The sequence below is a fragment of the Neomonachus schauinslandi genome, chromosome 16 (genome assembly GCF_002201575.2).
Source record: "Neomonachus schauinslandi chromosome 16, ASM220157v2, whole genome shotgun sequence".
In the NCBI taxonomy this organism is placed as follows: domain Eukaryota; kingdom Metazoa; phylum Chordata; class Mammalia; order Carnivora; family Phocidae; genus Neomonachus; species Neomonachus schauinslandi.
This window is the reverse complement of record NC_058418.1, coordinates 15,454,506-15,479,900: the sequence shown is the minus strand read 5'-3', so window position 1 is coordinate 15,479,900 and position 25,395 is coordinate 15,454,506. Positions and strand designations below refer to the sequence as shown.

The following is a 25,395-nucleotide window of genomic DNA, read 5'->3' as shown; positions in this document are numbered from 1 at the left end:
GATCCTGGAGTCCCGGGATCGAGTCCCACATCGGGCTCCCTGCTCAGCGGGGAGTCTGCTTCTCCCTCTGACCCTCCCCCCTCTCATGTGCTCTCTCTCTCATTCTCTCAAATAAATAAAAAAACAAAAAACAAAAAAACAATTGTCTCTTTTTTTTCTATGTTTACTTTTCTGTTTAGGATTTCTGTCTTTTCTGGTCTCAGTTTTCATAGGTTATATTTGGTTTTCAAATTTATTTGCATGGGATTGAGCAAATAATCTACAGTCCTTTTCTATCTATGGTTATTTCCAAATAAGTTTTAGTTTTGTAATTTTGCTTTTATTCCTCTTTAGTTTTTACCTAAGAATCAACTTATGAATTTATTATTGTTTTTCTGTTTGTAATAATTAATTTATCTTTACTAATTTTTCTGTTTTTCTTTTATTATTTATTTTTTAGAGAGAGAGAGTGAGAGAGCATGTGGTGGGAGGGGCAGAGAGAGAGGGAGAGAGAATCCCAAGCAGGCTCCTTGCTCAGTGCAGAGCCCAATGCAGGGCTCAGTCTCATGGCCCTGAGATCATGACCTGAGCTGAAATCAAGAGTCATACAACTGACTGAGCTACCCAATTTTTCTGTTTTTCTTATATTTACTTTTCCTTGTTGTAATTCCTTAGTTTGCTTACTTTGTTATTTCTTTTTAAAATAATGTAAACAATTATGTTAAAACTTATATAGGCATTTTTTCAAATGTATTCTGTGGGCTCTGATACATATTTTTTTCTGAATTTTTCTGACTATTCTGCAATTTATTTTAATTTTCTCTGACCAAAGTGTTTGTTGAAGCCAGTACATTTTGAAATTTACAAGTGAAAATTTGTTTTTCTATTGTAATTGTTTTTACTCAAGTATTTTGTCTGTCCTTTTCCACATTGTGGAATATTTGAAGTTTTATAGGCATTATATGGGCTGATTTTAAGAATGTTCTGTGAGCCTTTAAAAAGGTGGTTTTAAAACTGATTAGCTCTTGGGGCGCTTGGGTGGCTCAGTCATTAAGCGTCTGCCTGCTGCTCAGGTCATGATCCCAGAGTCCTGGGATCGAGCCCCGCATCGGGCTCCCTGCTCGACGGGAAGCCTGCTTCTCCCTCTCCCACTGTCCCTGCTTGGGTTCCCTCTCTCGCTGTCTCTCTGTCAAATAAATAAATAAAAAATCTTTAAAAAAACACAACTGATTAGCTCTGTGTTATAAATTAGTATATGTTTTTATTTAATGTTCCTATTTTTAGTGTATTCTATTTTATGGATTTGATGCTTGAGGAAAGGTAGTCTTCTCAGTTACTAATGTGTTTTTGTGTCTTGGATTTCTGTGGTTCATGTATTCATGATTATCTTCTTTTATCTTTATTCTTTATTTTCAGCATTTCCGATACTGTTTTAGATGTGTATCTTGTATGTATAGAGTTTAGGTGCCTTTGTTATATATCCAGTTAAACCTTAGCATGTGTCAAAATCATCTGGAGGGCTTTTTAAATACAGATTACTGGGCCTTACTGGCAGATTTTCTGATTCAGGAGTTATGTGTTGGAGCCTGAGAATTTTCTGTATGAGTCTGTTTTAGTCTTTTTCTTTTAATAGTTCTTTTTATTTTAGTTTTATTTATTGAGAGGAACAATACGGTTAGTATTGATTCTCATATTTATTATGCATTGTTTTAAATTTGACCTCATCTTTTTTATCCTTTACTGTAGGATCTTTGATTTCCTTGTCTTGGGTATATATGTCTTTCCTTCTAAAAATTTGGAAAGCTTATTATATTATTTTATAGTATTCTCTTGGTTGCCTTTATATTCATAACTTTCTTAGTCTTCATCCTTCATTTCTTTAGTCCCCACTAAGTAGTGATGTGTATTTTATACATTAGTATGTTTGCAGTCTCCCTCCTCTCTTTACCACACAGTTGGTGATTGCGATTATTATTCCAGTTTTAAATAGGATCAGCTGCATCCTTCTTACCTCCCCCTTCATATATATGAAATTATTTGTGTCTTTGCCTTTGATTGTGCAGTAATCCATCTATCAAAGTCCATTGTTTACCCTTGAGCTTCATTTTTATTAAAATGTATCTTCATTATCACTTTTAGCTCAGTTTCTCTAATCTCTCTACTCCCATACCATATTATGTCTTCCAGAGCAACATGGATCCTAAGTATATACTCTTTTATATTTTTATTTTTCACTTTCATGTTTAAGACCTACATTGGAGCTCATTGAAAGGCCAGTATTTTACCCTTTGGATCTGCAGTCTTGAACACATGCAAAATGATTATTAAATAATTAGTGATTATTGTAGAGCTTCAAGTGTGGATTTACATTTTCAGCTTTACTGAGGAATAATTTACAGAAAATAAAGTCACTCCCCCTTTAAGTATATTATTTGATAAATTTGGTAATTGTATATAGGCATAAAACGAACACCAAAACAAACATACAGAACAGATTCATCAACAGTTCTTTGTGCCCCTTTGCAGTTGACCCACGCCCCTCTCCCATCCCTGGTGATCACTAATTGACTTTATGTACTATAGCTTGCTGTTTCTAGAATTTCATATAAATGTGGTCATGTAGTGCATAATCTTTAGCATTTAATTTCTTTGACTTAGTTTTACATTTTTGAAATTAATTCATGTGTAGATTAATATTTCATTCCTTTTTATTGCTGACTATTATTATAAGTATGGACATAATTTGTCTATTCACCAGTTGATAGACATTTAGATCACTTCCATTTTGGGCCATTGTGAATAATGCTAATATTATGAACATTCATATACTAAGTCTTTGTGTGAACATACATATTCATTTTTCTTAAATAAATGACTAGGAGTAGGGCTGCTGCATAGAATATTAAGTGTATATTTAACTTTATAAAATACTCTCAGATTGTATTCCAAAGTAGTTGAACCATTTTTATCCCCACCTACTACTCCCATCATTGGGAGTTATAGTTGCTTCACATTCTCGCACTTGGATTGGCAGTTGTTTTACCCTTAGCCATTTTAGTGGATGTGTAATCTATCTCACTGGGTGTTTTTTGTCTTTTGTTTTTTAAGATTTTATTTATTTAAGAGAGAGAGAATGAACAGGACGGAGGGTGAGGGAGAAGCAGACTCCCCGCTGAGCAGGGAGCCCAATGTGGGACTTGATCCCAGGACCCTGAGGTCATGACCTGAGCCAAAGGCAGATGCTTAACCAACTGAGCCACCCAGGTGCCCCTCACTGGGATTTTAATATGCATTTCTGATCACTAGTTAAGTTGAACATCTAATGTACTTATTGGCCATTCATATATCTGATTTTGTGAAATGTCTATTCTAGTCTCTTACGCATTTAAAAAACTAGATTATCTTTTTGAGTTTTAGGAGTTCTATGTATTTTGGATATGAGCCCTTTATCAGTTTCTGCCAGTCTGGCTTTTCTTTTCGTTAAGTGTGTTTTTGAAGGGCATTAGTTTTTAATTTTGATGAAGTCTACCATTTTTTCTTTTTATATTAATAGTTTTTAACACTTATGTTGAGGTCTTTGATTCAGCTTGAATAAGTTTTTGCATATGGCATACAGTAAAGGTTGAGGGCTTTTGTCTTCTAATTATGTAAATTATAGCACTGATATGAGTGACAGCATATTACTAGAGTCAATTCTTGCAATGATTTATAAGAAAATCAGGAGGGGCACCTGGCTGGCTCAGTCTTAGAGCATGGGACTTTCATCTCAGGTTTGTAAGTCTGAGCCCCATGTTGGGTGCAGAGATTACTTAAAAATAAGATCTTTAAAAAAGAAAGAAAGAAAATGAGGATAAAATTTTGAGAGAGACAAGACCAATCAGGATCAAATTGAAGATTTCCAGTTAGTGGACAGGAAGCAATTATAAAAGAATTCAGAGGGGGTACAAGAGCAGAGCTCTTCACAAAAGAAGAGCTTTGGTGCCACTTATTTCAGGCATAATGAAAGGAAAACGAATGAAAACTGAAATTGATGGCAATGACAGTTTCTGTATCTAAAAATGATAGTATCAGTAATCAGAACACTGCAGTAAATCAGATTTCAAAGCAAAAATGGCTGTTTTCTGGCCTATTTTCCTTTTTTCATTAAATCTGTGTACTTTGCTGTTTAGCCATGTGAAACTCAGTTGCAACCAGATAAAAAGAGCACAGTCTAGTTACTATACAATTATAGATCAGTTCAAGTTGAAAGGCTCAAGTCAAGGACATCTCTGTAGGTATAACAAATAGGGGCTTTTAAAAGTGAAATAGGGGGCGCCTGGCTGGCTCAGTGAGAGGAGTGTGCGACTCTTGATCTCAGGGTTATGAATTCAAGTCCCACATGGGGTGTAGATATTACTTAAAAAAATAAAATACTTTTTTAAAAAAAAAGTGAAATAGGATTATAGTTATGCTTGCTCCATCCTTCCTCACCCACAGTTCCTACTGCACATAGGCAACTACTTTCAACTCATTTAACTGAGTCTACTGATGTTTATTCCCACATTTTATACAGCTATTTTACCTACTTTTGATTTAACCATTTTGAAACAGTATCAGCTTGGGAGCACCTGGCTGGCTTAGTTGGTAGAGCATGGGACTCTTGATCTCAGGGTTGTAAGTTCAAGCCCCACATTGGGTGTAGAGATTACTTAAAAATAAAATCTTTTATGGGCACCTGCATGGTGCAGTTGGTTAAGTGTCCAACTCTTGGGTTTCAGCTTAGGTGAGGATCTCAGGGTTCTGAGATCAAGCCCCCTGTAGGGCTCTGCACTCAGCGTAGAGTCTGCTTAAGATTCTTTTCTCCCCCTGCTCTAACAAATAAAATCTTTTAAAATACATCATTTATATATGTAGTCTGATTGGTAACATGCAGGGATCCAGAAAATTTCCTGCATTCATTTTGCTTTGTACTTTCTCTGGAACTCCTTTACGAAATGTTGAACCTCCACTAACCCAGGAATTTTCCAATCATTATTTCTTTCTCCCTTCCTTCTTTCCATTCTTCTTTTTTTTTATTCTGGGAGATTTCCTGGAATTTTTCCCCCCCAAACTCTTGAATTTTTTAGGTCAACATTATATTGTTTATTTGTAAAAAGCACTTCTTTATAGAACCCTGTTAATATTTCAGTGCTATACAACCTCTTAGCTTTCTGTAATACTAATTATAGTATTGTATATGTGTGTTCCTTTGTTCCTTTCTTTGTTTTTTCCTATTTGTTTTGATCTGTCTTTCACCTCGGGGCTTTCATCAAATTTTTTGATCTTTAGTGTTATATTAATATTTAACATTGAGGTACCTGAATTATTACTGTAATCTATGTGCATGGTTGGGGCTTGTAAAATAATGGGCTTCACTGTGCACCATTCAGTCAGATATCTAGATGTTTCTTTTATATGACTCTATATGTTAATATCTATAAACGCTCTCATGGCCTTCTCATTTTTTCAGAAAAGAACCCTTCCATTGTCTGACACCAGCAACCACCAGCATTTCTTTTTTTTTTTTTTAAAGATTTTATTTATTTATTCATGAGAGACACAGAGAGAGAGGCAGAGGGAGAAGCAGGCTCCCAAGGAGCAGGGAGCCCGATGCGGGACTCGATCCCAGGACGCTGGGATCATGATCTGAGCCACCCAGGCGCCCAACCACCAGCATTTCTAACAAGCAGCAGTAGAAAGGGTTTGGGACCCTAATCTGCATATGAACTTTTACTTATTACCTTCTTTTTAATATGTTACTCTAATCTTCTTTGCCTATCATCACTAAATTTGGAGCCTCCCAGTTATACCATCAGCTGCTGCTTTTATAATCATTTTTATAAATCTCACCTTCCACTCACCCAGTCTCTCCAGTTATAGAGCCTTTGTGTTGACAGCTGTGTCACAAATTACCTTGCTTCTAGGTGGCATCCTCTTCTGCTGGCTTTTTATTTAAGTCATTCGATTCTGCTGTTAATTTATAGTTCTTTATTTGCTTTCCTTTCAGAATTTCCTAGAATTTTTCATCCACTGGGGTCTCCTCAACTTCTTAATGTTTATGAGTATATGCCCTTCATCCTCTTACTGTCATTTTAATGGAGTTTCAGAAAGATACAGAATCTTACTTAACCACACATCCTTTTTAATAATTCTTCAATTCATTTTATTTTTTTTTTCCCCTTCATCCTAGGCTCTCCCAGTTTTATGTTTTTGTCCTTTCATCTTGTTTGTCACCTGTTCTTTATGTTTTATTTTACTTATTTTTAAAGTGTACAAAGTTACATTTAAAAGCAGTTTCAGGGACACCTGAGTGCCTCAGTCAGTTAAGTGTCCAACTCTTGATCTCAGCTCAGGTCTTGATCCCAGGGTTGTGAGTTCAAGCCCCACATTGGGCCCCATGCTATTAAAAATAAATAAATAAAACACAAAAAAAGTAATAATAAAAGCAGTTTAAGCTACATGTACCTGTGAATGTTATTTGTATTTAAGCTTTCTTTTATACTGGTAGACTAGGTTTGAAATAAAGAGTCTATTTTATAATACCATATTTCTGATATTTTATTAATACTGGGAAAAATCACAAGTATAGTGATGTTGATGGTGATGACAGCTACTTTATTGGATTTTTACTACATGCCAGGTATGGCATGTTATTAGCTCTTTTCAATGTTCTGTTTTTTTTAATTCCCTTTTAGAAAAGGCCTGGGAAATTTATAAATAGATAAAGAGACAACATGGAAGACATGTGAGTTAATAAGTCTCCTTCTCCATGAAAATACAGCTAAGAAAAAACTCCGAAAACCTGGGTAACAGAAAAGTATTTCCTCTGAACACAGACATTGATTAAGACTATATTTCTATGTATGGGACTCAGTTTAAGGGAATTTAGAACATAATTTATACTTAAATATAAGAGAAGCTAAGAAAGAAGCATTAAGAATACAATGATGTCCTATATTTCATCCCAATCTGTAATTGTCTAATCTCAGTATAAGCAATGTAAAGTCTTTCATCATAAATTCAACTTCATTAGATACCTGAGGATTAATATTGAAGAGAAACCATATGAATTTCATGAATGTGGAAAAGCTTTTATCTATGTCAGGTGTCAAGAGATACTGAGGAATTCTTGTTGGAAAAAATATCTGTGCATGGTAAGAATGTTGGAAAGCCTTCAGCCTGAAGCAGATCTCCTTCAGCATGACCAGATTCATAGTAGAGAGAAACCTCATGAATGCAATGAATGTGGAAAAACCTTTAGCCTGAAGCAAAACCTTATAGAGCATAAGAAAATGCATACTGGAGAAAAATCACATGAATGTACTGAATGTGGTAAAGTATTCTCTCGAGTCTCATCCCTTACTCTACATTTGAGAAGTCATACAGGAAAGAAACCATATAAATGTAATAAATGTGGAAAAGCCTTCAGCCAGAAAAGAAACTTCCTTTCTCATCAGAAACATCATACCGGAGAGAAACTTTATGAATGTGGGAAAGCTTCTATTCAGATGCCAGGCCTCATTAAACACCAGAGAAATAATACTGGAAACAAACCCTATGCATGTAAGGAATGTGGAAAGGCCTTCAATGGCAAATCATATCTCACGGAGCATGAGAAAATTCATACGGGAGAGAAACCATTTGAATGTAATCAATGTGGAAGAGCCTTCAGCCAGAAGCAATACCTCATTAAACATCAGAATATCCACAGTGGAAAGAAACCCTTTAAATGTAATGAATGTGGAAAAGCCTTTAGCCAGAAGGAAAACCTAATTATCCATCAAAGAATACATACTGGAGAGAAACCTTATGAATGCAAAGGATGTGGGAAAGCTTTCATTCAGAAGTCAAGCCTCATTAGACACCAGAGAAGTCATACAGGAGAGAAACCCTATATATGTAAAGAATGTGGGAAAGCCTTCAGTGGCAAATCAAATCTCACTGAGCATGAGAAAATTCATATTGGAGAAAAACCCTATAAATGTAATGAATGTGGAACAATCTTTAGGCAGAAGCAATACCTCATTAAACACCACAATATTCATACAGGAGAGAAACCCTATGAATGTAATAAATGTGGAAAAGCCTTCTCTCGAATCACATCACTCATTGTACATGTGAGAATTCATACGGGTGATAAACCTTATGAATGTAAAATATGTGGGAAGGCCTTCTGTCAAAGCTCATCTCTTACTGTTCATATGAGAAGCCATACAGGTGAGAAGCCCTATGGTTGTAATGAATGTGGGAAAGCCTTCTCTCAGTTCTCAACTCTTGCTCTACACATGAGAATCCATACTGGAGAAAAACCTTATCAGTGTAGTGAATGTGGGAAAGCTTTTAGCCAGAAGTCACATCATATTAGACACCAGAGAATTCATACTCACTAAAGCTCTATGAATGCCTTGAATTTAGGAAAACTTTCATCAGAACTCACACTTTAATGGTATACTGAAAATTCATTTTATAATAGTGACATGAATGTGGAAAATACTTCAACAACTCAAAACTTAAATACTAACAATTTTAATAAGTATCATAGTATCATGAAAACCTATACGCCCAGAACTCCCACAACAAACATTGTTAATGATATACTTTTAGGAGCAATCTCATTGACGTAAGGATCCAGTCATGAACACTAATCAGCATGGTTCTGGAAGGCCTACCTGATGCATTAAGAGGTATAAAGATTTGACATTAAGAGACAAAATTGTCATTTAAAAAATGTTTTGCTATATATGTAATCAAAATTATTTGTTCTTGATTCATTTGTAGAAATCAGAGATTGGGACAGAATATTGTATTCAGAAACATGCATGCCTTTATGGGGAATTGTTAATTGATAGAGGTGGTATCACAGGTTGGTAGAGAAATTAAATCATGGATGATTCAAAAAATGGTCTCAGGGTAACTGACTCTTCATGTGGAAAAATACTAGATCTCTGCTGTAGTAATACATTAAAGTATTTATTATGAAATCCAGAAGTATTGAAGACTAGAATGCAAAAAGCAAAATTTAGTAATATAAGAATTTTATAGGAGAGTGTTTTTAAAACCTTGGGGTAGGAGGGAATTTCTAAAATAGATTCCAGGATACTCACTCTTGAGTATACATGCATATCCCCAAGAAACGGATACATGTACCTAGGGAGTCATGTATCTTTATGTTCATTGAAGCATGAATTACATTAGCAATGGCTGTTGCTTGTGAAATGGATAATGTGATATACGCACACAGTAGAATATTCTCTAGTAGTTAAGTATAACAGGTGATATATATATATATATATATATATATATATATATATATATAAATATATTAACAGAGAAAGACCCGAAAAGTCATGTAGAGTAAAAACAATGAAGGGATAAATATAATCATAACTGTGAATATTAAATCAACACTAACAAACACTAGTATTAAGCATTGATTATGGATAAACATTTTTATGTAAAACTGAAGAATGGATTGGAAAGATACACACTCAATTCCCAAAGGTGGTTGCCTCTAGAAAGAATGGTAGTGGAAAAGAAATGGGACCAAGCATGGTAGTTAAAGGATACTTCAGTTTTGTATCTAAACACCTATCATTAAAAAGAAATAAAGATTCTAAGTAAATATAACAAAATGTTAGTTACCTCTGGGTTGTGGTAATATATGTGTTCTATTGTTTGTGCTATTTCTGAAAATTAAAAAAAAATAAAGATACTAGGAAAGCTGTACATGGAGTACATGTAATAACAGACTCACAATCCCAGATAACTAATATTTTATAGGAAATATTTCTAAAATCATATCTTTACTATAAGTCATTTTTTAAAATTGGGATGGTAGCTTAATTTAAATTTACTCTTGCATGTGACATCACTAATCTGTGTGATCTCTACTTAGAAGTTATAGCATTTGATTGTGCAACAGGTTGGTATTACATACATTTAAGGATCATACCATACCATATAATAATACATGCACAGACTTGATATTAAGAATTGGTTTTTACCGAAACATTTATTAGAAACTTTAAAAGTCCACATAGCCAGTATTGGCATTAAGGATTTGGTATTTTAAAATGAGGAAACCAAGTTACCCTTAATTTTTAAATATGCCACTGAGTAAAATGTCAACTCTTGCATTTCACCTTCAATTTTAACCTCATTTTTTTCTCTATTCTGCCAAATATACTCAACCAATACCCCCTGTTTGTTTCTTTGGGGAAAATGGTGCTAAAAAGGAGATCTGAGACCTAAACAATATTCTTTTATTTGAAGCAAATCTTTTTGAGGATTTTTGTTTACTTGGTCCCTTTCCACAACAACTTGACATATAAAAAGTTGTTAGTGCTCTTTTTGAATAGTTATAAAAAGGGGTATCCAACATTTAAACCTTAGGCATATTTCAAATATATCAACTTCTTGTAAATTCAAAATAATTAAATGCTAATAGAACCATACTACTATACTGCTTGTTAATGGTTTTGAAGGTTAGTCTTGAGATAACATTATAAATGTCAGGGATTGATTTCCTGGGGTAATATACCCAAATAACATGTGTATCTACATGAATCTAAATCATCCTCTATTTTCTTCCATTCCTCATTAAGCATTCCCCTCACATTTCTTAAGTGTTTTGCTTGCCTTTGAGCTTGTGCAGCTTTGAAGTCACCAGAACAACTAAGAACTCTCAATTCAGACCAAACTAGGAGGATTACCTTTTGGTGCCTATAGTTGGTTAGTGCCAAGGTGCAACAACAATAAATAGGATATCACATAGAGTAAGATGAGTAATATCTGAGTACTATCACAGATATTTTGACATTTCACTATAAATAGTGTCAAATTTACTGACATCCCCCTATTGATTCGACTTTTTGCTAGTTATTTGCCACCACAAACAATACTACAGTAAACACTCTTAAAATCAGACCTTAAATTTCAGATGTTTTTATTTCTAGGGGATAGGTTACAGGCAAGAGAGTGTTAGATCAAAGGACGTATGCTATTATTTTAAGAGGTGCTATTAGTCATTTTCAAAAACACAACTTTCCTCTAACCCTGCAACAGATGGTAACGTACTACTCAAATTCATATTTGTCTGATGAGTGTAACCACTTGCTCCTAGCTTCTTTGTAAATTTTCATATTGTTAGCTCATTTTGAAGTCCTCTTTATGTATCAGACATTAGGAATTTGTCTAATTTTTGTCATAAAGATGATTTTTCCATAAAAATACCCTAAATTTCTGTGTAACTAGATATGTATTAATTTTTTCTAAGCTTATGGATTGATTAAGAAGATACTTTAATCTCTAGATTGTAGATTTCTTAGGTTTTCTTGCAAGTTAATGTTTGCATTTTTCAATATGTAAATATTAGTCCATTTAGAACTTAATTTTTAATGTCATATGAAATGAGGATTCCTTGTTATTTTCTTCCAGATGGGTTTCCAGTTATACAAGCACAATTTGTTAAAATAACCCATCTATTCAGCAGCCAGTCACACAGTTCTGACACCAACTTGTGGTGTCCCCCAGCAGCAATCACAGATTTGAACGAGCAATCAAAAAAAAACAGAACAGGCTTTAACAAAGTTTATTATTAGCCTTCCCTGACACACACAAAAACCAAACTACAACAAAACAAAACAAACAAACGAAAACAAAATCGCCTTCACAATACTACAACTGCCCAAGCAAGCACGGCTTCCAGGGCCTCTGCCCTGCTCAGGGCAGAGGTCAGAATGGGTGTGGTTCACCTAAGCACTGGGAAACATTAACATTCTCATCCAGGACGACTTATGATAACCCACTACTGCAACTGCATGGTGTGCCCCCATGCAGCACACCCAGTTGTAACACTGATACCCACTTAAGCACAGGGAAGCTGCTGCCTTAGTTTCCCAAGACTTATGATGCCTTAGTCACATAGGCTATCGATGTCTACATGCCAAGTCACAGCGCCCCCTATCCCCATCCAGGTACAGGATACACATGAGGAATCTACAGTAGTATTTTCATCAAGGAAACTGGCAGAAAATCAAATCTAAGGTCATCTTTCCAGACAAGGGTCAGGGGGAGAGGCCTATTCTTAATTCTTTACCAATACCATCCTTTCCTATTCAACTGAAATTCAGATATGTAATCCTTTAACCACATGATTTTTTCCTCATTCAACTGAAACTGCCTTGTACTTTCATTTATACCAAGACCTATTTTCTGTATTCTCTTGTTTCACTAATCTATCTTTCTACTTCTATACTAATACCATATTAATTGATAAATTGATTTAACATTAGCCATATTGTATTTTGATACTGCATAATAGACCAGCTCCTCCTTGCTGTTTTTCATAGTTTTATTGGCTATTCTAATTTTCTTCCTATATAAATGAAGACTATGTTCTCAAAATACAAAAACCCTTTGATAGTCTAGTTGGAACTGCATTAAATTTATATATTTATTTTGGGAGAAATGACTTTTTTAAGTCTTTCTGACCCAAATCATAGTGTGCCTTTGCATTTGTTCAAACTATAATCATGTCTTTCAGCATGAGGGTCCTAAACAAAGTAATTTGAATGCCATCCCTGCTTAATATATTTTGAAAAGTTTGTCAGTTTGGTGAATGAGGAGAATCCCTATTATGAACTAAACGTTTGTAGCCCACTCAGAATTCATACTTTGAAGCCCTGATCCCTAGTGTGATGGTATTTGGAGATGGGGCTATAAGGAAGTAATTAGGTTTAGATTAGGTCATGAGGGTGGGACACTCATGATGGGAACAGTACCCATATATATAGAAGTGGAAGAGAGAGACTGTAAGAAGAGATTTCTTTCCATGTGTATACACTGAGGAAAGGTCATGTGAGTGTAGTAGCACAGTGAGAAAGCAGTTGTCTACACCAGGAATTGGACCTTCACCAGGATTTGCCAGCACTTTGATGTTGGAATTTCCCAGCCTCTAGAACTGTAAGAAATAAATGTCTGTTATTTAAACCATGCAGTCTGTGGTATTTTGTTAAAATGCCTGAGCTAAGACAATCCCTTTTCTGCTTAATTCTCCTGTGCTCCTAATATGTGGTAAGACAAAAGCACTTTTCATTAGGAGAGTAAAATCCCAACTACATTATTAATAAGGTCTGTAATTTTTAGCAATTTACAAAACTTCCCCCACCTTATTCATTTAAAAATAAAAATTGTTGGAACAGGAAAAGTGAAAAATACAGTTTCTGGGGTGACATCTTGAAAATGTTGAACTAGGAATCCCCAAGCTATCATTCCCCTACAGAAACTGGAAAAAAACCAAAAACTTCCTGAACCAACTTTGTAGTATCTCTGGAAAACAGCTGTTTATAGAAACAAGCAAATGCCCAAACAAGTCAAACGCCATCTTCAAATGTTAGTAATCTTTTGTGTCATTTTTATTCTTGCCCCAACTCTCCCAGGTGTGGTATTGATATGGTCTTGAGCAGGTGGCAACCCAGTTTCCCCCCTCAAACTGGAGGAAGCAGAATGGACCATGTTCGCAAATTATTGTATACATCTGTTCTAACCTGTCTTGAGGATACATGAAGGAATGATGCAAGCATCATCTGTTTCACATTACTCAATGCAGGTGGGGAAAGGAGCAGGAACTGCTCATAAAACCTACAAGGTGGGGACACCTGGGTGGCTCAGTCAGTTAAGCGTCTGCCTTTGGCTCAGGTCATGATCCCAGGGTCCTGAGATTGAGTCCTGCCTCGGGCTCTCTGCTCCGTGGGGAGCCTGCTTCTCCCTCTGCTTCTGTGTCTCATGAATGAATAAATAAAATCTTAAAAAAAAAAAAAAACAACCTACAAGGTGGACTACAAATCCAAAGTCTGATTGTTAAGATCAGGGAAGTGGAAATGTATAGTCAGGGAGCACGGTGAGGGTCAGTGGATGGAAAAATTCTAAGAGGAAACACCAGGGGTAAGGGTGTTCTGGCTAAACCAACCAAAGAGGATTCCTGCTGAAGGCAGGCCAGCATGATCACACAGCACCTGGGAGAAGGTGGAGGATGAGGAACTTGATCAGATATCAAGGGTGATCACGTATTAAGGGTAGAGGGTTCTAGTTAAAATGACTGAGGAGGGCGCCTGGGTGGCTCAGTTGGTTAAGCGACTGCCTTCGGCTCAGGTCATGATCCTGGAGTCCCGGGATCGAGTCCCGCATCGGGCTCCCCGCTCGGCGGGGAGTCTGCTTCTCCCTCTAACCCTCCTCCCTCTCATGCTCTCTCTGTCTCATTCTTTCTCTCTCAAATAAATAAATAAAATCTTTAAAAAAATAAAATAAAATAAAATAAAATGACTGAGGATTCTTACTAAATCTTGATTTTATAAATAAGTGCACAGATAGGTCTAGAAGGTTCAGGAGTCTAAAGTTTGGTCAAAGAATCTTTCTCACTGAATTGGCACTTGGGTAAAACAAGACCTTGGGGTTAATTTTACTAATGTGCTATTAATGACCCATTTCAGAGACTTCTGGAGACAAACTATACATGCCCATTAGCAGTTCAAAAGGATGTCCTGGGGGTACCTGGGTGGCTCAATCGGTTAAGTGTCTGCCTTTAGCTCAGGTCATGATCCTGGGGAGTCTACTTCTCCCTCTCCCCGCCCCCCACTCATGCTCTATCTCCCTCTCTCTCTCAAATAAATAATCTTTAAAAACAAGACAAAACAAAAAAACAAAAGGATGTCCTAGGTAGCAAGAGTTAGTATGGATGCACTGATCTCAAGAAGATGCAGGCAAGACTATACTAATAAACTATTAAACTATTGATTTCAGAGGGTTATAACCAGCCAGATCCACTGAATTAACAGAAGAAAAAGCTTGGGAATGTTAGTGGAGAATGCATCTTCCCCACTCATCTATTCTTCAAGAGGAGAGATTTTTTTCCCTAAATACTCCTGGCTTCTTGTCCTTTTTATTTCTCTTCTGGAGAGGTAAAGCAAAATAGTTGATTAGAGAATTTGTTGCCTCTCTGGTCCAAATTAACCTTTTTTTGCCTGATGGGTGAAAACAGATCTTTACTTTTTAAATTTTTTTTTTTTTTTTTTTTTACCAGCTGGCATAATGGTAAGCTTTGTCATTAGAGGGTACTGGAGAGACATTGCAGAGGGAGGGAGTTCTCCTTAGTTCTGGTGTGGCTTCCTCTCCAGGTTTCTGAAAGTAGGCTCTCTTCTCTAAAGCTTTGCCCCACAGTTTACTCCATTACAAAATGCCTCTGAAGCACAGCTTTCTCTAGCATTTGGCCACCATGTTTTCTCCATTCTTGACCAAGTGAGAGGCATCACAGCAGATTTTCAAACATGTGTCTATACCCCAGCTAGGTCTATACTCCCTATACCCTCTTCATAGGCCTACACATGCACACTGGGGACCTCATGCAAGCCAGTACCCGACCTCTTCCACATAGCTAACCTGGAGCTGTTCTGGCCCAAGCCCTTCATGGATGTGTGCTAGGTTCCTGCAGAGAAAGGCCTCTACAGTTCCAGGTTCCAGTAGTGTCCACAGTGGTGCCCCAAACTCCCTCTATATGCCTATCTCTAGGCTCTGCTCACCAAACTGCCTAATGAATATGAATCACATCTGGCCTGAGCAAACCAGCAAACTTCTTTACCAGCTAGTAGTCTCTGATGAAATGTGAACCCTTTCCCTTCCAAGATTGTCCTTCCTTGGGTACTCTGCCTCAGCCCTGGAGTCCCTTTAGAGTCCCTTTCCATCTTAATAGTTACATTATTATTGCCACTTAATAATTCTTTATATTAAACTTCCCCTGTTTTAATTAATGTGTGGTTTCCTGTCTTCACATTGGATCCAGATTAATACAGAGTTTGGAAGAAGACCCAGGCGTGAGGTGTCCTGGCCCTACTTCTTTCCTCTTCACTTTGGAATCTGCCTATCTGCATAGAGCATGCATTCTCTGATGCTCTAGGTCAAGACGTGAACTTGGAGATTGAGAGCCTGTTCTTGCCACTGTCATGATTCACTGGGTCAGGCTGTATTTCTGGAGTCCAAACAGAAAGCTCATTGGACTCCTACAGTGACCATACTCCAATTTGCCTTTATCTATAATAAAAGTAATATCTGGCCTCCCTACATCTTAACTATGTGTCCTAAATCTCAGTTAGATAACAACTGATGGGTAAAGGGTGGGGTGATGCACATCTGGTCTCTTCAGAAACCCTAGCACATAATGGCCGCATGGCACACAACACGATATATAAATATTTCAGACTACCCTATACTTTTATGCTCTTAACTTTTAGTAATTTCCATAAATAACTTTTGAGAGGAGAAAAATCCAGACTTGCTAACATGATCTATGAGAATCACTTTCCAGGGGCACCTTGATGGCTCAGTCGGTTAAGTGTCCAGCTCTTGTTTCAGCTCGGGTCATGATCTCAGAGGTTGTGTGCTCAGCAGGGAGTCTGCTTAAAGATTCTCTCCATCTGCCCGTCTCCCCACTTGTGTGCACACACACGCATGCTCTCTCTCTCAAATACATAAATCTTAAAAAAAAAAAATGAATCACTTTCCAGACCAGGGGCAAGGACTAATTGGACCCAAGATGTTTCAAACCATGGGGGAGTGGTTTTTATTGGGTATCAGTAGTATAGGAAGAGTTGGAATTGTTATGAGAAGACTGAGACTGATGTGAACACTTCCTGTTATACTCAAACCACCATTCCAGTTGTCACATTCTGCTTATTCACTCAGCTCCCTTGGAAGATGGATTCAGATGAAGAAACCAATGATGGTTCTGGTTCAAGATGGTAAATAGGAGGCTCCTAGACATACCACCTCCTACAGACACACCAAATCTACAACTACATATGGAATAATTCCCTCAAAAAATTCCAGAAACAAGGTGAGTGACCTTGTTTATAGGTATACATCAAGCAGTAAGAGAAAACCCATTTCTCTACTCCTAGGGTGGGAGTGGGTGACATACAATCTTCACAAATACCCCACCCCAGCACAGTGGCAAACCATCAGGAGAGAACTCAAATCCTAGCTTCTCCCTAATGAGTGGAGGGTTTGAACCACATGTATGGAACACCACTATTAAGACTTATACATGGGGTGGCTGGGTGGCTCAGTCGTTAAGTGTCTGCCATCGGCTCAGGTCATGATCCCGGGGTCCTGGGATCAAGCCCCACATCGGGCTCCCTGCTCCGCGGGAGGCCTGCTTCTCCCTCTCCCACTCCCCCTGCTTGTGTTCCCTCTCTCGCTGTGTCTCTCTCTGTCAAATAAATAAATAAAATCCTAAAAAAAAAAGACTTATACCTGAGGGTCACCTGGGTGGCTCAGTCAGTTAAGTGGCTGGTTCTTGATTTAGGCTCAAGGCGTGGTCTCAGGGTCCTGGGATCGAGTCCCAAGTTGGGCTCTGTGCTCAGCAGGGAGTCTGCTTGAGGAATCTCTCTCCCTCTTCCTCTGCCCCTCCCCCTGCTCACTCTCTGGCTCCCAAATAAATAAATAAATAAATCTTTTTAAAGAAAAGACTTATACCTGAGAGACAGTCCCTCAAAATATCCAGCTCTGAAAGCAAATGGGGATTGTATCCATGAGACCCAAAGACTATAGCAAACTAAGAAACCGTACCTAACAGGCTTGGCCATCCATCCCCTAAAGGCTCAGCACACTATGGAAGAAGCCTAAGAGCTGTGAGCTGAGGGGCAGTCTTCTAATTTAACAAACATCTAGAGGCCAAATACAATTCTCTGCAGAGACTGAGGATACCAGCAGACACAACCTTCATGCTGTCCCTCTGCCCTAATACAGGTTAATGGGGACTCCAGGAAAGGAACTTGTGCATACATCTGGCACCCTAACTATGGTGGATGCTGTCCAGAGGACACAACCCTTGATTGTCTGCTTCTGGTGGCCAGTGGGGCTGTGTTCATTGGTTCAACAAGACAGTAGCAAATTAAGGAACTTAACTGGCTATCCTGCCAGGGCTTAGTGCAGAGGAAGGACAGAAACACTCATCTCCCAGTCTTCCCCTGAAAGAGGTATATCTGTATACTTTAAAAGCTGCTGCTGAGGGTGTGGTTCCAATGAGCCTGTATCTAGGTGCTGACTGAGATTCTTCCCTTTGGGACACTGATAGGTCTTGGCACACTCTCGACAACTAGGAGTCATTAAGAACAAGCGTAGACAAGCACAAAGGTTTAAGAAACAACCAAGAGCTAAGACATGGCTCATCTCCTAAACAAAGCCACTTCTCAAGACTGAGAAAGGTAGCTGTTTTATCAAATGCACAGAAACCAATACAGAGTGAAGGAAAATGAAGAAACAGAAAAATATGCTCCAAACAAAAGAGCAAGATAAAAATCCTAGAAATAGACCTTAATGAAAAAGACGTAAGTGATCTGTCTGATAGAAAGTTCAAAATAATTGTTATAAAGATGTCCACTGAGGTAAGGAAACAATGCATGAACAAAGTGAGAATTTCAACAAGGACACAGGAAATATAAGAAAGTATTGAAAAGAAAAGACAGAGCAGAAGAATAAAATATAGAACTGAAAAATTCAATAGGGATTCAAGAGCCCACTTGATGAAACAGAAGAATGGATCAGTGAACATAAAGAGAGGGCAACAGAATTCATCTATTCAGAGGAGCAAAAAGAAAAAAAATGAAAAAGGTTTATAAGAGATTTCAGGGGCATCATTAAGTAGAAAAATATTTGCATTATAGGGGTCCAGAGGAGATGAGTGAGAAAGGGGCAAATAATTTGTTCAAAGAAATAATAGCTGCAGGGGCGCCTGGGTGGCTCAGTTGGTTAAGCGACTGCCTTCGGCTCAGGTCATGATCCTGGAGTCCCGGGATCGAGTCCCGCATTGGGCTCCCTGCTCAGCAGGGAAACTGCTTCTCCCTCTGACCCTCCCCCCTCTCATGCTCTCTCTCTCTATCTCATTCTCTCTCTTAAATAAATAAATAAAATCTTTAAAAAAAAAAAAAGAAAGAAAGAATAGCTGCAAACTTCCCTAACATGGGTGAAAAAAACTAACATCTAGATCCAGCAAGCCCAGAAGTTTCCAAAAAGAAAAATCAAGAGACCCACGCTACGATACCTTATAATTAAAATGTCAAAAGTTAGGGGTGCCTGAGCGGCTCAGTCAGTTAAGCACGTGCCTTTGCCTCAGGTCATGATCTCAGGCTCCTGGGATGGAGCCACACATCGGGCTCCCTGCTCAGCAGGTAGTCTGCTTCTCCCTCTCCCTCTGCCCCTCCCCACCCTCTAATGCTCTCTCTCTCTCAAATAAATAAATAAAATCTTTAAAAATAAATGAATACATAAAATATCAAAAGTTAAAGGCAAGGAGAGAATCTTAAAAGCAATAAAAGAAAAAGAGCTTGTTATGAACAAAGTAATTCCCCCTAAGACTATCAGCAGAAACTTCACAGGCCAGAAGAGAGTGGCACAATATACTGAAAGTGCTAAAAGAAAAAAAAAAATCAACCAACCAAGAATACTCTACCCAGCAAAGTTGTCCTTCAGAGTTGAAGGAAATGTAGAGTTTTGAAGACAAGCAAATGATGAAGGAGATCATTATCACTACACCACGTTATAGAATGTTAAATGGACTTCTATAAGATGAAAGAAAGAGCACTAATTAATAACAGGAAAACATGAAAGTATAAATCTCACTGGTAAAGGTAAATATATAGGTAAACTCAGAATAGTGTTGTAATGGTGGTGAGTTAATCACTTATAAACCTAGTATGAAGATTAAAAGACAGAATTAGTACAAATAAGAATAATAACAAGAACTTAATAGATACAGGATAAAAGATGAAAATTGTGTTATCAAAAACATGAAGGGGCGCCTGGGTGGCTCAGTCATTAAGCATCTGCCTTCCGCTCAGGTCATGATCCCAGGGCCCTGGGATCAAGCCCCACATCGGACTTCCTGCTATGCGGGAAGCCTGCTTCTCCCTCTCCCACTCCCCCTGCTTGTGTTGCTTCTCTTGCTGTGTCTCTGTCAAATAAATAAAATCTTTAAAAACAAAAACAAAAACATGAAACATGGTGACAGAATAAAAATGTAGAGCTTTAGAAGGCAAATCCAATCATAATTTGTTATCAGTTTAAAACATACTATTATAACTCCAAGATGGCTTATATAAGCTTTGGGGTAACCACAAAACAAAAACCTACAGTAGAGATGCAAAAGATAAAGTAATTCATGCAAGCCACTACAGAAAATCATCAAATCAGAAAAGATGAGAGCAAGAGAAAAAGGAAGGAAGAAAGAAAGTACAAAACAGCAAGAAAACAATTAACAAATGGCAATAGTAAGTCCAAATCTATCAATAATCACTTTTTTTTTTAAGATTTTTTTTATTTATTTGACAGAGACAGACATAGCGAGAGCAGGAACACAAGCAGGGGGAGTGCGAGAGGGAGAAACAGGCTTCCCGCAGAGCAGGGAGCCCGATGTGGGACTCGATCCCAGGACCCTGGGATCATGACCTGAGCCGAAGGCAGACGCCTAACGACTGAGCTACCCAGGCACCCAATCACTTTATTTTTTTCAACAATCACTTTAAATATAAGCGGACAAAGTTCTCCAATCAAAAGGCATAGAACAGCTAAATAAATTTAAAAAACAAGACCCAACTATATGCTGCCTATAAGAGACACAGAGTGAAAGATATTCCATGCAAATGGAAACCAAAAGAAAGAGGGAAGCTAGACTTACATCAGACAAGACAGACGTTAAGAGAAAGACTGTAGTAAGAGACAACGAAGGTCAATGTATAATGATAAAAGGGTCCATCCAATAAGAAGATAAAACATTTAATATTTATGCAAATATTTATGCATCCAACACGGGAGCAGCTAAATATATAAAGCAAATATTAACAGACCTTAAGGGAGAAATAGATAGCAATGCAACAACAATAGGGGACCAATAACCCACTTCCTACAATGGATGGATCATTCAGACAGAAAATCAACAAGGAAACAATGGAATTGAACCACACTTTAGACAAAAAGAACCTAAAACACATATATGTAAACAATTCATCAAACAATGGCAGAACATATGTTCTTCTCAAGTACACACAGAACATTCTCCAGGATAGATCATATGATAGGCAACAAAACAAGGTTAGCAAATTTAAGATTACTGAAATCATACCAAGTATCTTTTCTGACCACAATGGTATGAAACAAGAAATCAGCAAGAAGAAGGCTGTGAAATCTACAAATATGTGGAAACGAAAAACACAATTCTGAACAACCAATGGGCCACAGAACTAATCAAAAGAGAAATATTTTAAATCTCAAAACAAATGAAAATGGGAGCAGAGGAAAGATGGCGGAGGAGTAGGGGACCCTATTTCAACTGGTCCCCGGAATTGAGCTGGATATCTATTAGACCACTCTGAGCACCCACGAAACCAGCCTGAGATATAAGAAGATCTGGATCTCTATAAACAGAATATCGCAGGCAGTTGGTTTCGAGGTCCGAAGCGGGGAGCTGTGATTCCGCAGGCAGATATCGGAGGATAAACGGCAGCGGGAAGGTGCCTGGCCATGGGGATCCTACACTGCGGGTGAGCAACAGCCTCCCGCGCTGGGGACGGGGCACAGACTCGCAGACCAGTAGCAGCGGGAAAAGGACTTTAGGGCAGCCCCTGGGGCGAAAACCCGGTGCGGCGGGGGTCGCACCTGCGAACTGGGGGCGCCTGGTGGTTTTAGAAGCACAAAGGGCAGAGACATCCTCCAATCTGGAGGCAGGTCTGGGAGATATGCGCACAACCCAGGACGCTGCAGTTTATAGCAGCATGGACAGAAACGGAGACCGTGTGGCCTGGAGAGCTCACTGAAGAACAGACTGCAGTCTCTCTGCTCTGAGGCAGAGGGTTGGAAATGGTCTCTTCTGCTCTGACTCGTGGAAGAGACGCGGAAAGCCCCCAGGGAAAGCCGCCAGAGAACAAAAGCCCCAAAGACTGATTCCTGCTGAGCCCATCCCCCGCCACAGGGGGCAGGGCAACTCTGCCCAAACAGGGCTGCCTGAGTAACAGCCGGGCAGGCCCCTCCTGCAGAAGACAGGCTGGGAAAACAAGAGACCAGCAACCCTAAGGTCCCAAGAAAACAGGTGCATCTTGCTTGGGTTCTGGTCAATAATTTGGACTCTATACATTCCCTCAAACACCCATCAACAGAATGACTAGGAGGAGGAGCCCCCAAAATAGAAAAGACTCAGAGATTATGACTTATGCTGCAGATTTACAAATGGATGCAGATATAAAAGATGTCGGAGATGGAATTCAGGCTAGCAATTGTGAAGACAATGGCTAGAATGGAGAAATCAATTAATGGCAACATAGAGTCTCTAAGGGCAGAAATGAAAGGTGAACTGGCAGAACTTAAAAATGCTATCAATGAGATCCAATCCAATATAGATAATCTAACAGCTAGGGTAACTGAGGCAGAAGAACGAATAAGCAACCTGGAAGACAATATAATAGATAAAAAGGGAAAAGAGGAGGCCACGGAAAAACAACTCAGAATCCATGAAAATAGAATCAGAGAAATAAGTGACACCATGAAGCGTTCCAATGTCAGAATAATTGGAATCCCGGAGAGAGTGCAGAGAGAGAGAGGACTAGAAGATGTATTTGAGCAAATTGTAGCTGAGAACTTCCCTAATCTGGGGAATGAAACAAACATTCGCATCCTAGAGGCAGAGAGGACCCCTCCCAAGATCAAGGAAAACAGGCCAACACCCCGGCATGTAATAGTAAAACTTGCAAATCTTAGAACCAAGGAAACCATCTCAAGGGCAGTTAGGGGGAAGAGATTCCTTATGTACAGAGGGAGGAACATCAGAATAACGTCAGACCTATCCACAGAGACCTGGCAAGCCAGAAAGGCCTGGCAAGACATATTCAGGGTACTAAATGAGAAGAACATGCAGCCAAGAATACTTTATCCGGCAAGGCTTTCATTTAGAATGGATGGAGAGATGCAGAGATTCCACAACCAGCAGAATTTGAAAGAATATGTGACCACTAAGCCTGCCCTGCAAGAAATATTTAGGAGGGTTCTATAAAAGGAGAAAGACCCCAAGAGAGATATATAACAGAAATTTACAGGGACAATCTATAAAAACAACGTCTTCACAGGCAACATGATGACAACTAATTTGTATCTTTCAATAATCACTCTCAACGTGAATGGCCTAAACGCTCCCATAAAACGGCACAGGGTTGCAGATTGGATAAAAAGACAGGACCCATCCATATGCTGCCTACAAGAGACTCATTTTGAACCTAAAGATACATCCAGACTGAAAGTGAAGGGATGGAGATCCATCTTCCATGCCAGCGGACCTCAAAAGAAAGCTGGGGTAGCAATTCTTATATCAGACAAATTAGATTCTAAACTAAAGTCTGTAATTAGAGACACAGAAGGACACTATGACATTCTTAAAGGGTCTATCCAACAAGAAGATCTAACAATTGTAAATATGTATGCCCCCAACATGGGAGCAGCCATCTACATAAGCCAACTGTTAACCAAAATAAAGAGTCATATTGATAACAATACGTTAATTGTAGGAGACCTCAATACTCCACTCTCAGCAATGGACAGATCATCTAAGCAGAGAATCAACAAGGAAACAAGAGCTTTGAATGATACATTGGACCAGATGGACCTCATAGATATTTACAGAACATTCCACCCTAAAAAACAGAATACTCATTCTTCTCAAGCGCACCTGGAACTTTCTCCAGAATAGACCACATACTGGGTCACAAATCAGGTCTCAACCGATACCAAAAGATTGAGATTATTCCCTGCATATTCTCAGACCACAATGCTCTAAAACTGGAACTCAATCACAAGAAAAAATTTGGCAGAAATTCAAACACTTGGAAGCTAAAGACCACTCTGCTCAAGAATGTTTGGGTCAACCAGGAAATCAAAGAAGAACTTAAACAATTCATGGAAATCAATGAGAACGAAAACACATCGGTCCAAAACCTATGGGATACTGCAAAGGCGGTCCTAAGGGGGAAATACATAGCCATCCAAGCCTCACTCAAAAAAATAGAAAAGTCCCGAATTCACCAACTAACTCTACACCTTAAAGAACTAGAGAAAAAGCAACAAACGATGCCTAAGCCACGCACTAGAAGAGAGATAATTAAAATTAAAGCAGAGATCAATGAATTAGAAACCAGAAACACAGTAGATCAGATCAACGAAACTAGAAGTTGGTTCTTTGAAAGAATTAACAAGATCGATAAACCACTGGCCAGACTTATCCAAAAGAAAAGAGAAAGGACCCAAATTAATAAAATTATGAAAGGGGAGAGATCACGACTAACACCAAGGAAATAGAAACAATTATTAGAAATTATTATCAACAACTATATGCCAATAAACTGAGCAATCTGGATGAAATGGAGGCCTTCCTGGAAACCTATAAGCTGCCAAGACTGAAACAGGAAGAAATTGACAACCTGAATAGGCCAATAACCAGTAACGAGATTGAAGCAGTGATCAAAAACCTCCCAAAAAACAAGAGTCCAGGGCCTGATGGATTCCCTGGGGAATTCTACCAAACATTCAAAGAAGAAATAATACCTATTCTACTGAAGCTGTTTCAAAAAATAGAAACAGAAGGAAAACTTCCAAACTCATTCTATGAGGCCAGCATTACCTTAATCCCCAAACCAGGCAAAGACCCCATCAAAAAGGAGAATTTCAGACCAATATCCCTGATGAATATGGATTCCAAAATCCTCAACAAAATCCTAGCTAATAGGATCCAACAATACATTAAAAGGATCATCCACCACGACCAAGTGGGATTTATCCCCGGGATGCAAGGGTGGTTCAACATTCGCAAATCAATCAATGTGATAGAACACATTAATAAGAGGAGGGAGAAGAACCATATGGTCCTCTCAATTGATGCAGAAAAAGCATTTGACAAAATACAACATCCTTTCCTGATTAAAACTGTTCAGAGTATAGGGATAGAGGGAACATTTCTCAAGTTCATAAAATCCATCTATGAAAAACCCACAGCGAATATCATCCTCAATAGGGAAAAGCTGAGAGCCTTTCCCTTAAGATCAGGAACACGTCAAGGATGCCCACTCTCACCACTATTGTTCAACATAGTACTAGAAGTCCTAGCAACAGCAATCAGACAACAAAAAGAAATAAAAGGTATTCAAATTGGCAAAGAAGAAGTCAAACTCTCTCTTTTTGCAGACGACATGATACTTTATGTGGAAAACCCAAAAGACTCCACCCCCAAATTACTAGAACTCATACAGCAATTCAGTAATGTGGCAGGATACTAAATCAATGCACAGAAATCAGTTGCTTTCTTATACACTAACA

At 38.3% G+C, this 25,395-nt stretch overlaps 2 protein-coding genes across 3 annotated transcripts in view; one reads left to right on the top strand and one right to left on the bottom strand.

The window, feature by feature from the left end:
- LOC110590109 (zinc finger protein 14 homolog) overlaps positions 1-25,395 on the top strand; it is a 525,303-nt gene that overhangs the window by 77,341 nt on the left and 422,567 nt on the right. Inside the window, exons 5-6 of one of the 2 annotated variants that reach the window (XM_044922190.1) lie at positions 7,197-7,418; positions 7,578-8,352. In XM_044922190.1, the coding sequence (XP_044778125.1) occupies positions 7,197-7,418; positions 7,578-8,352 (997 nt within the window). Of the gene's footprint in view, positions 1-6,692; positions 8,632-25,395 lie in introns of those variants that run through there. The other variant, XM_021700832.1, reaches the window with a different exon arrangement.
- Positions 1-25,395, bottom strand: part of LOC110590101 (zinc finger protein 382) — a 382,742-nt gene that overhangs the window by 157,200 nt on the left and 200,147 nt on the right. The window lies entirely within an intron of this gene.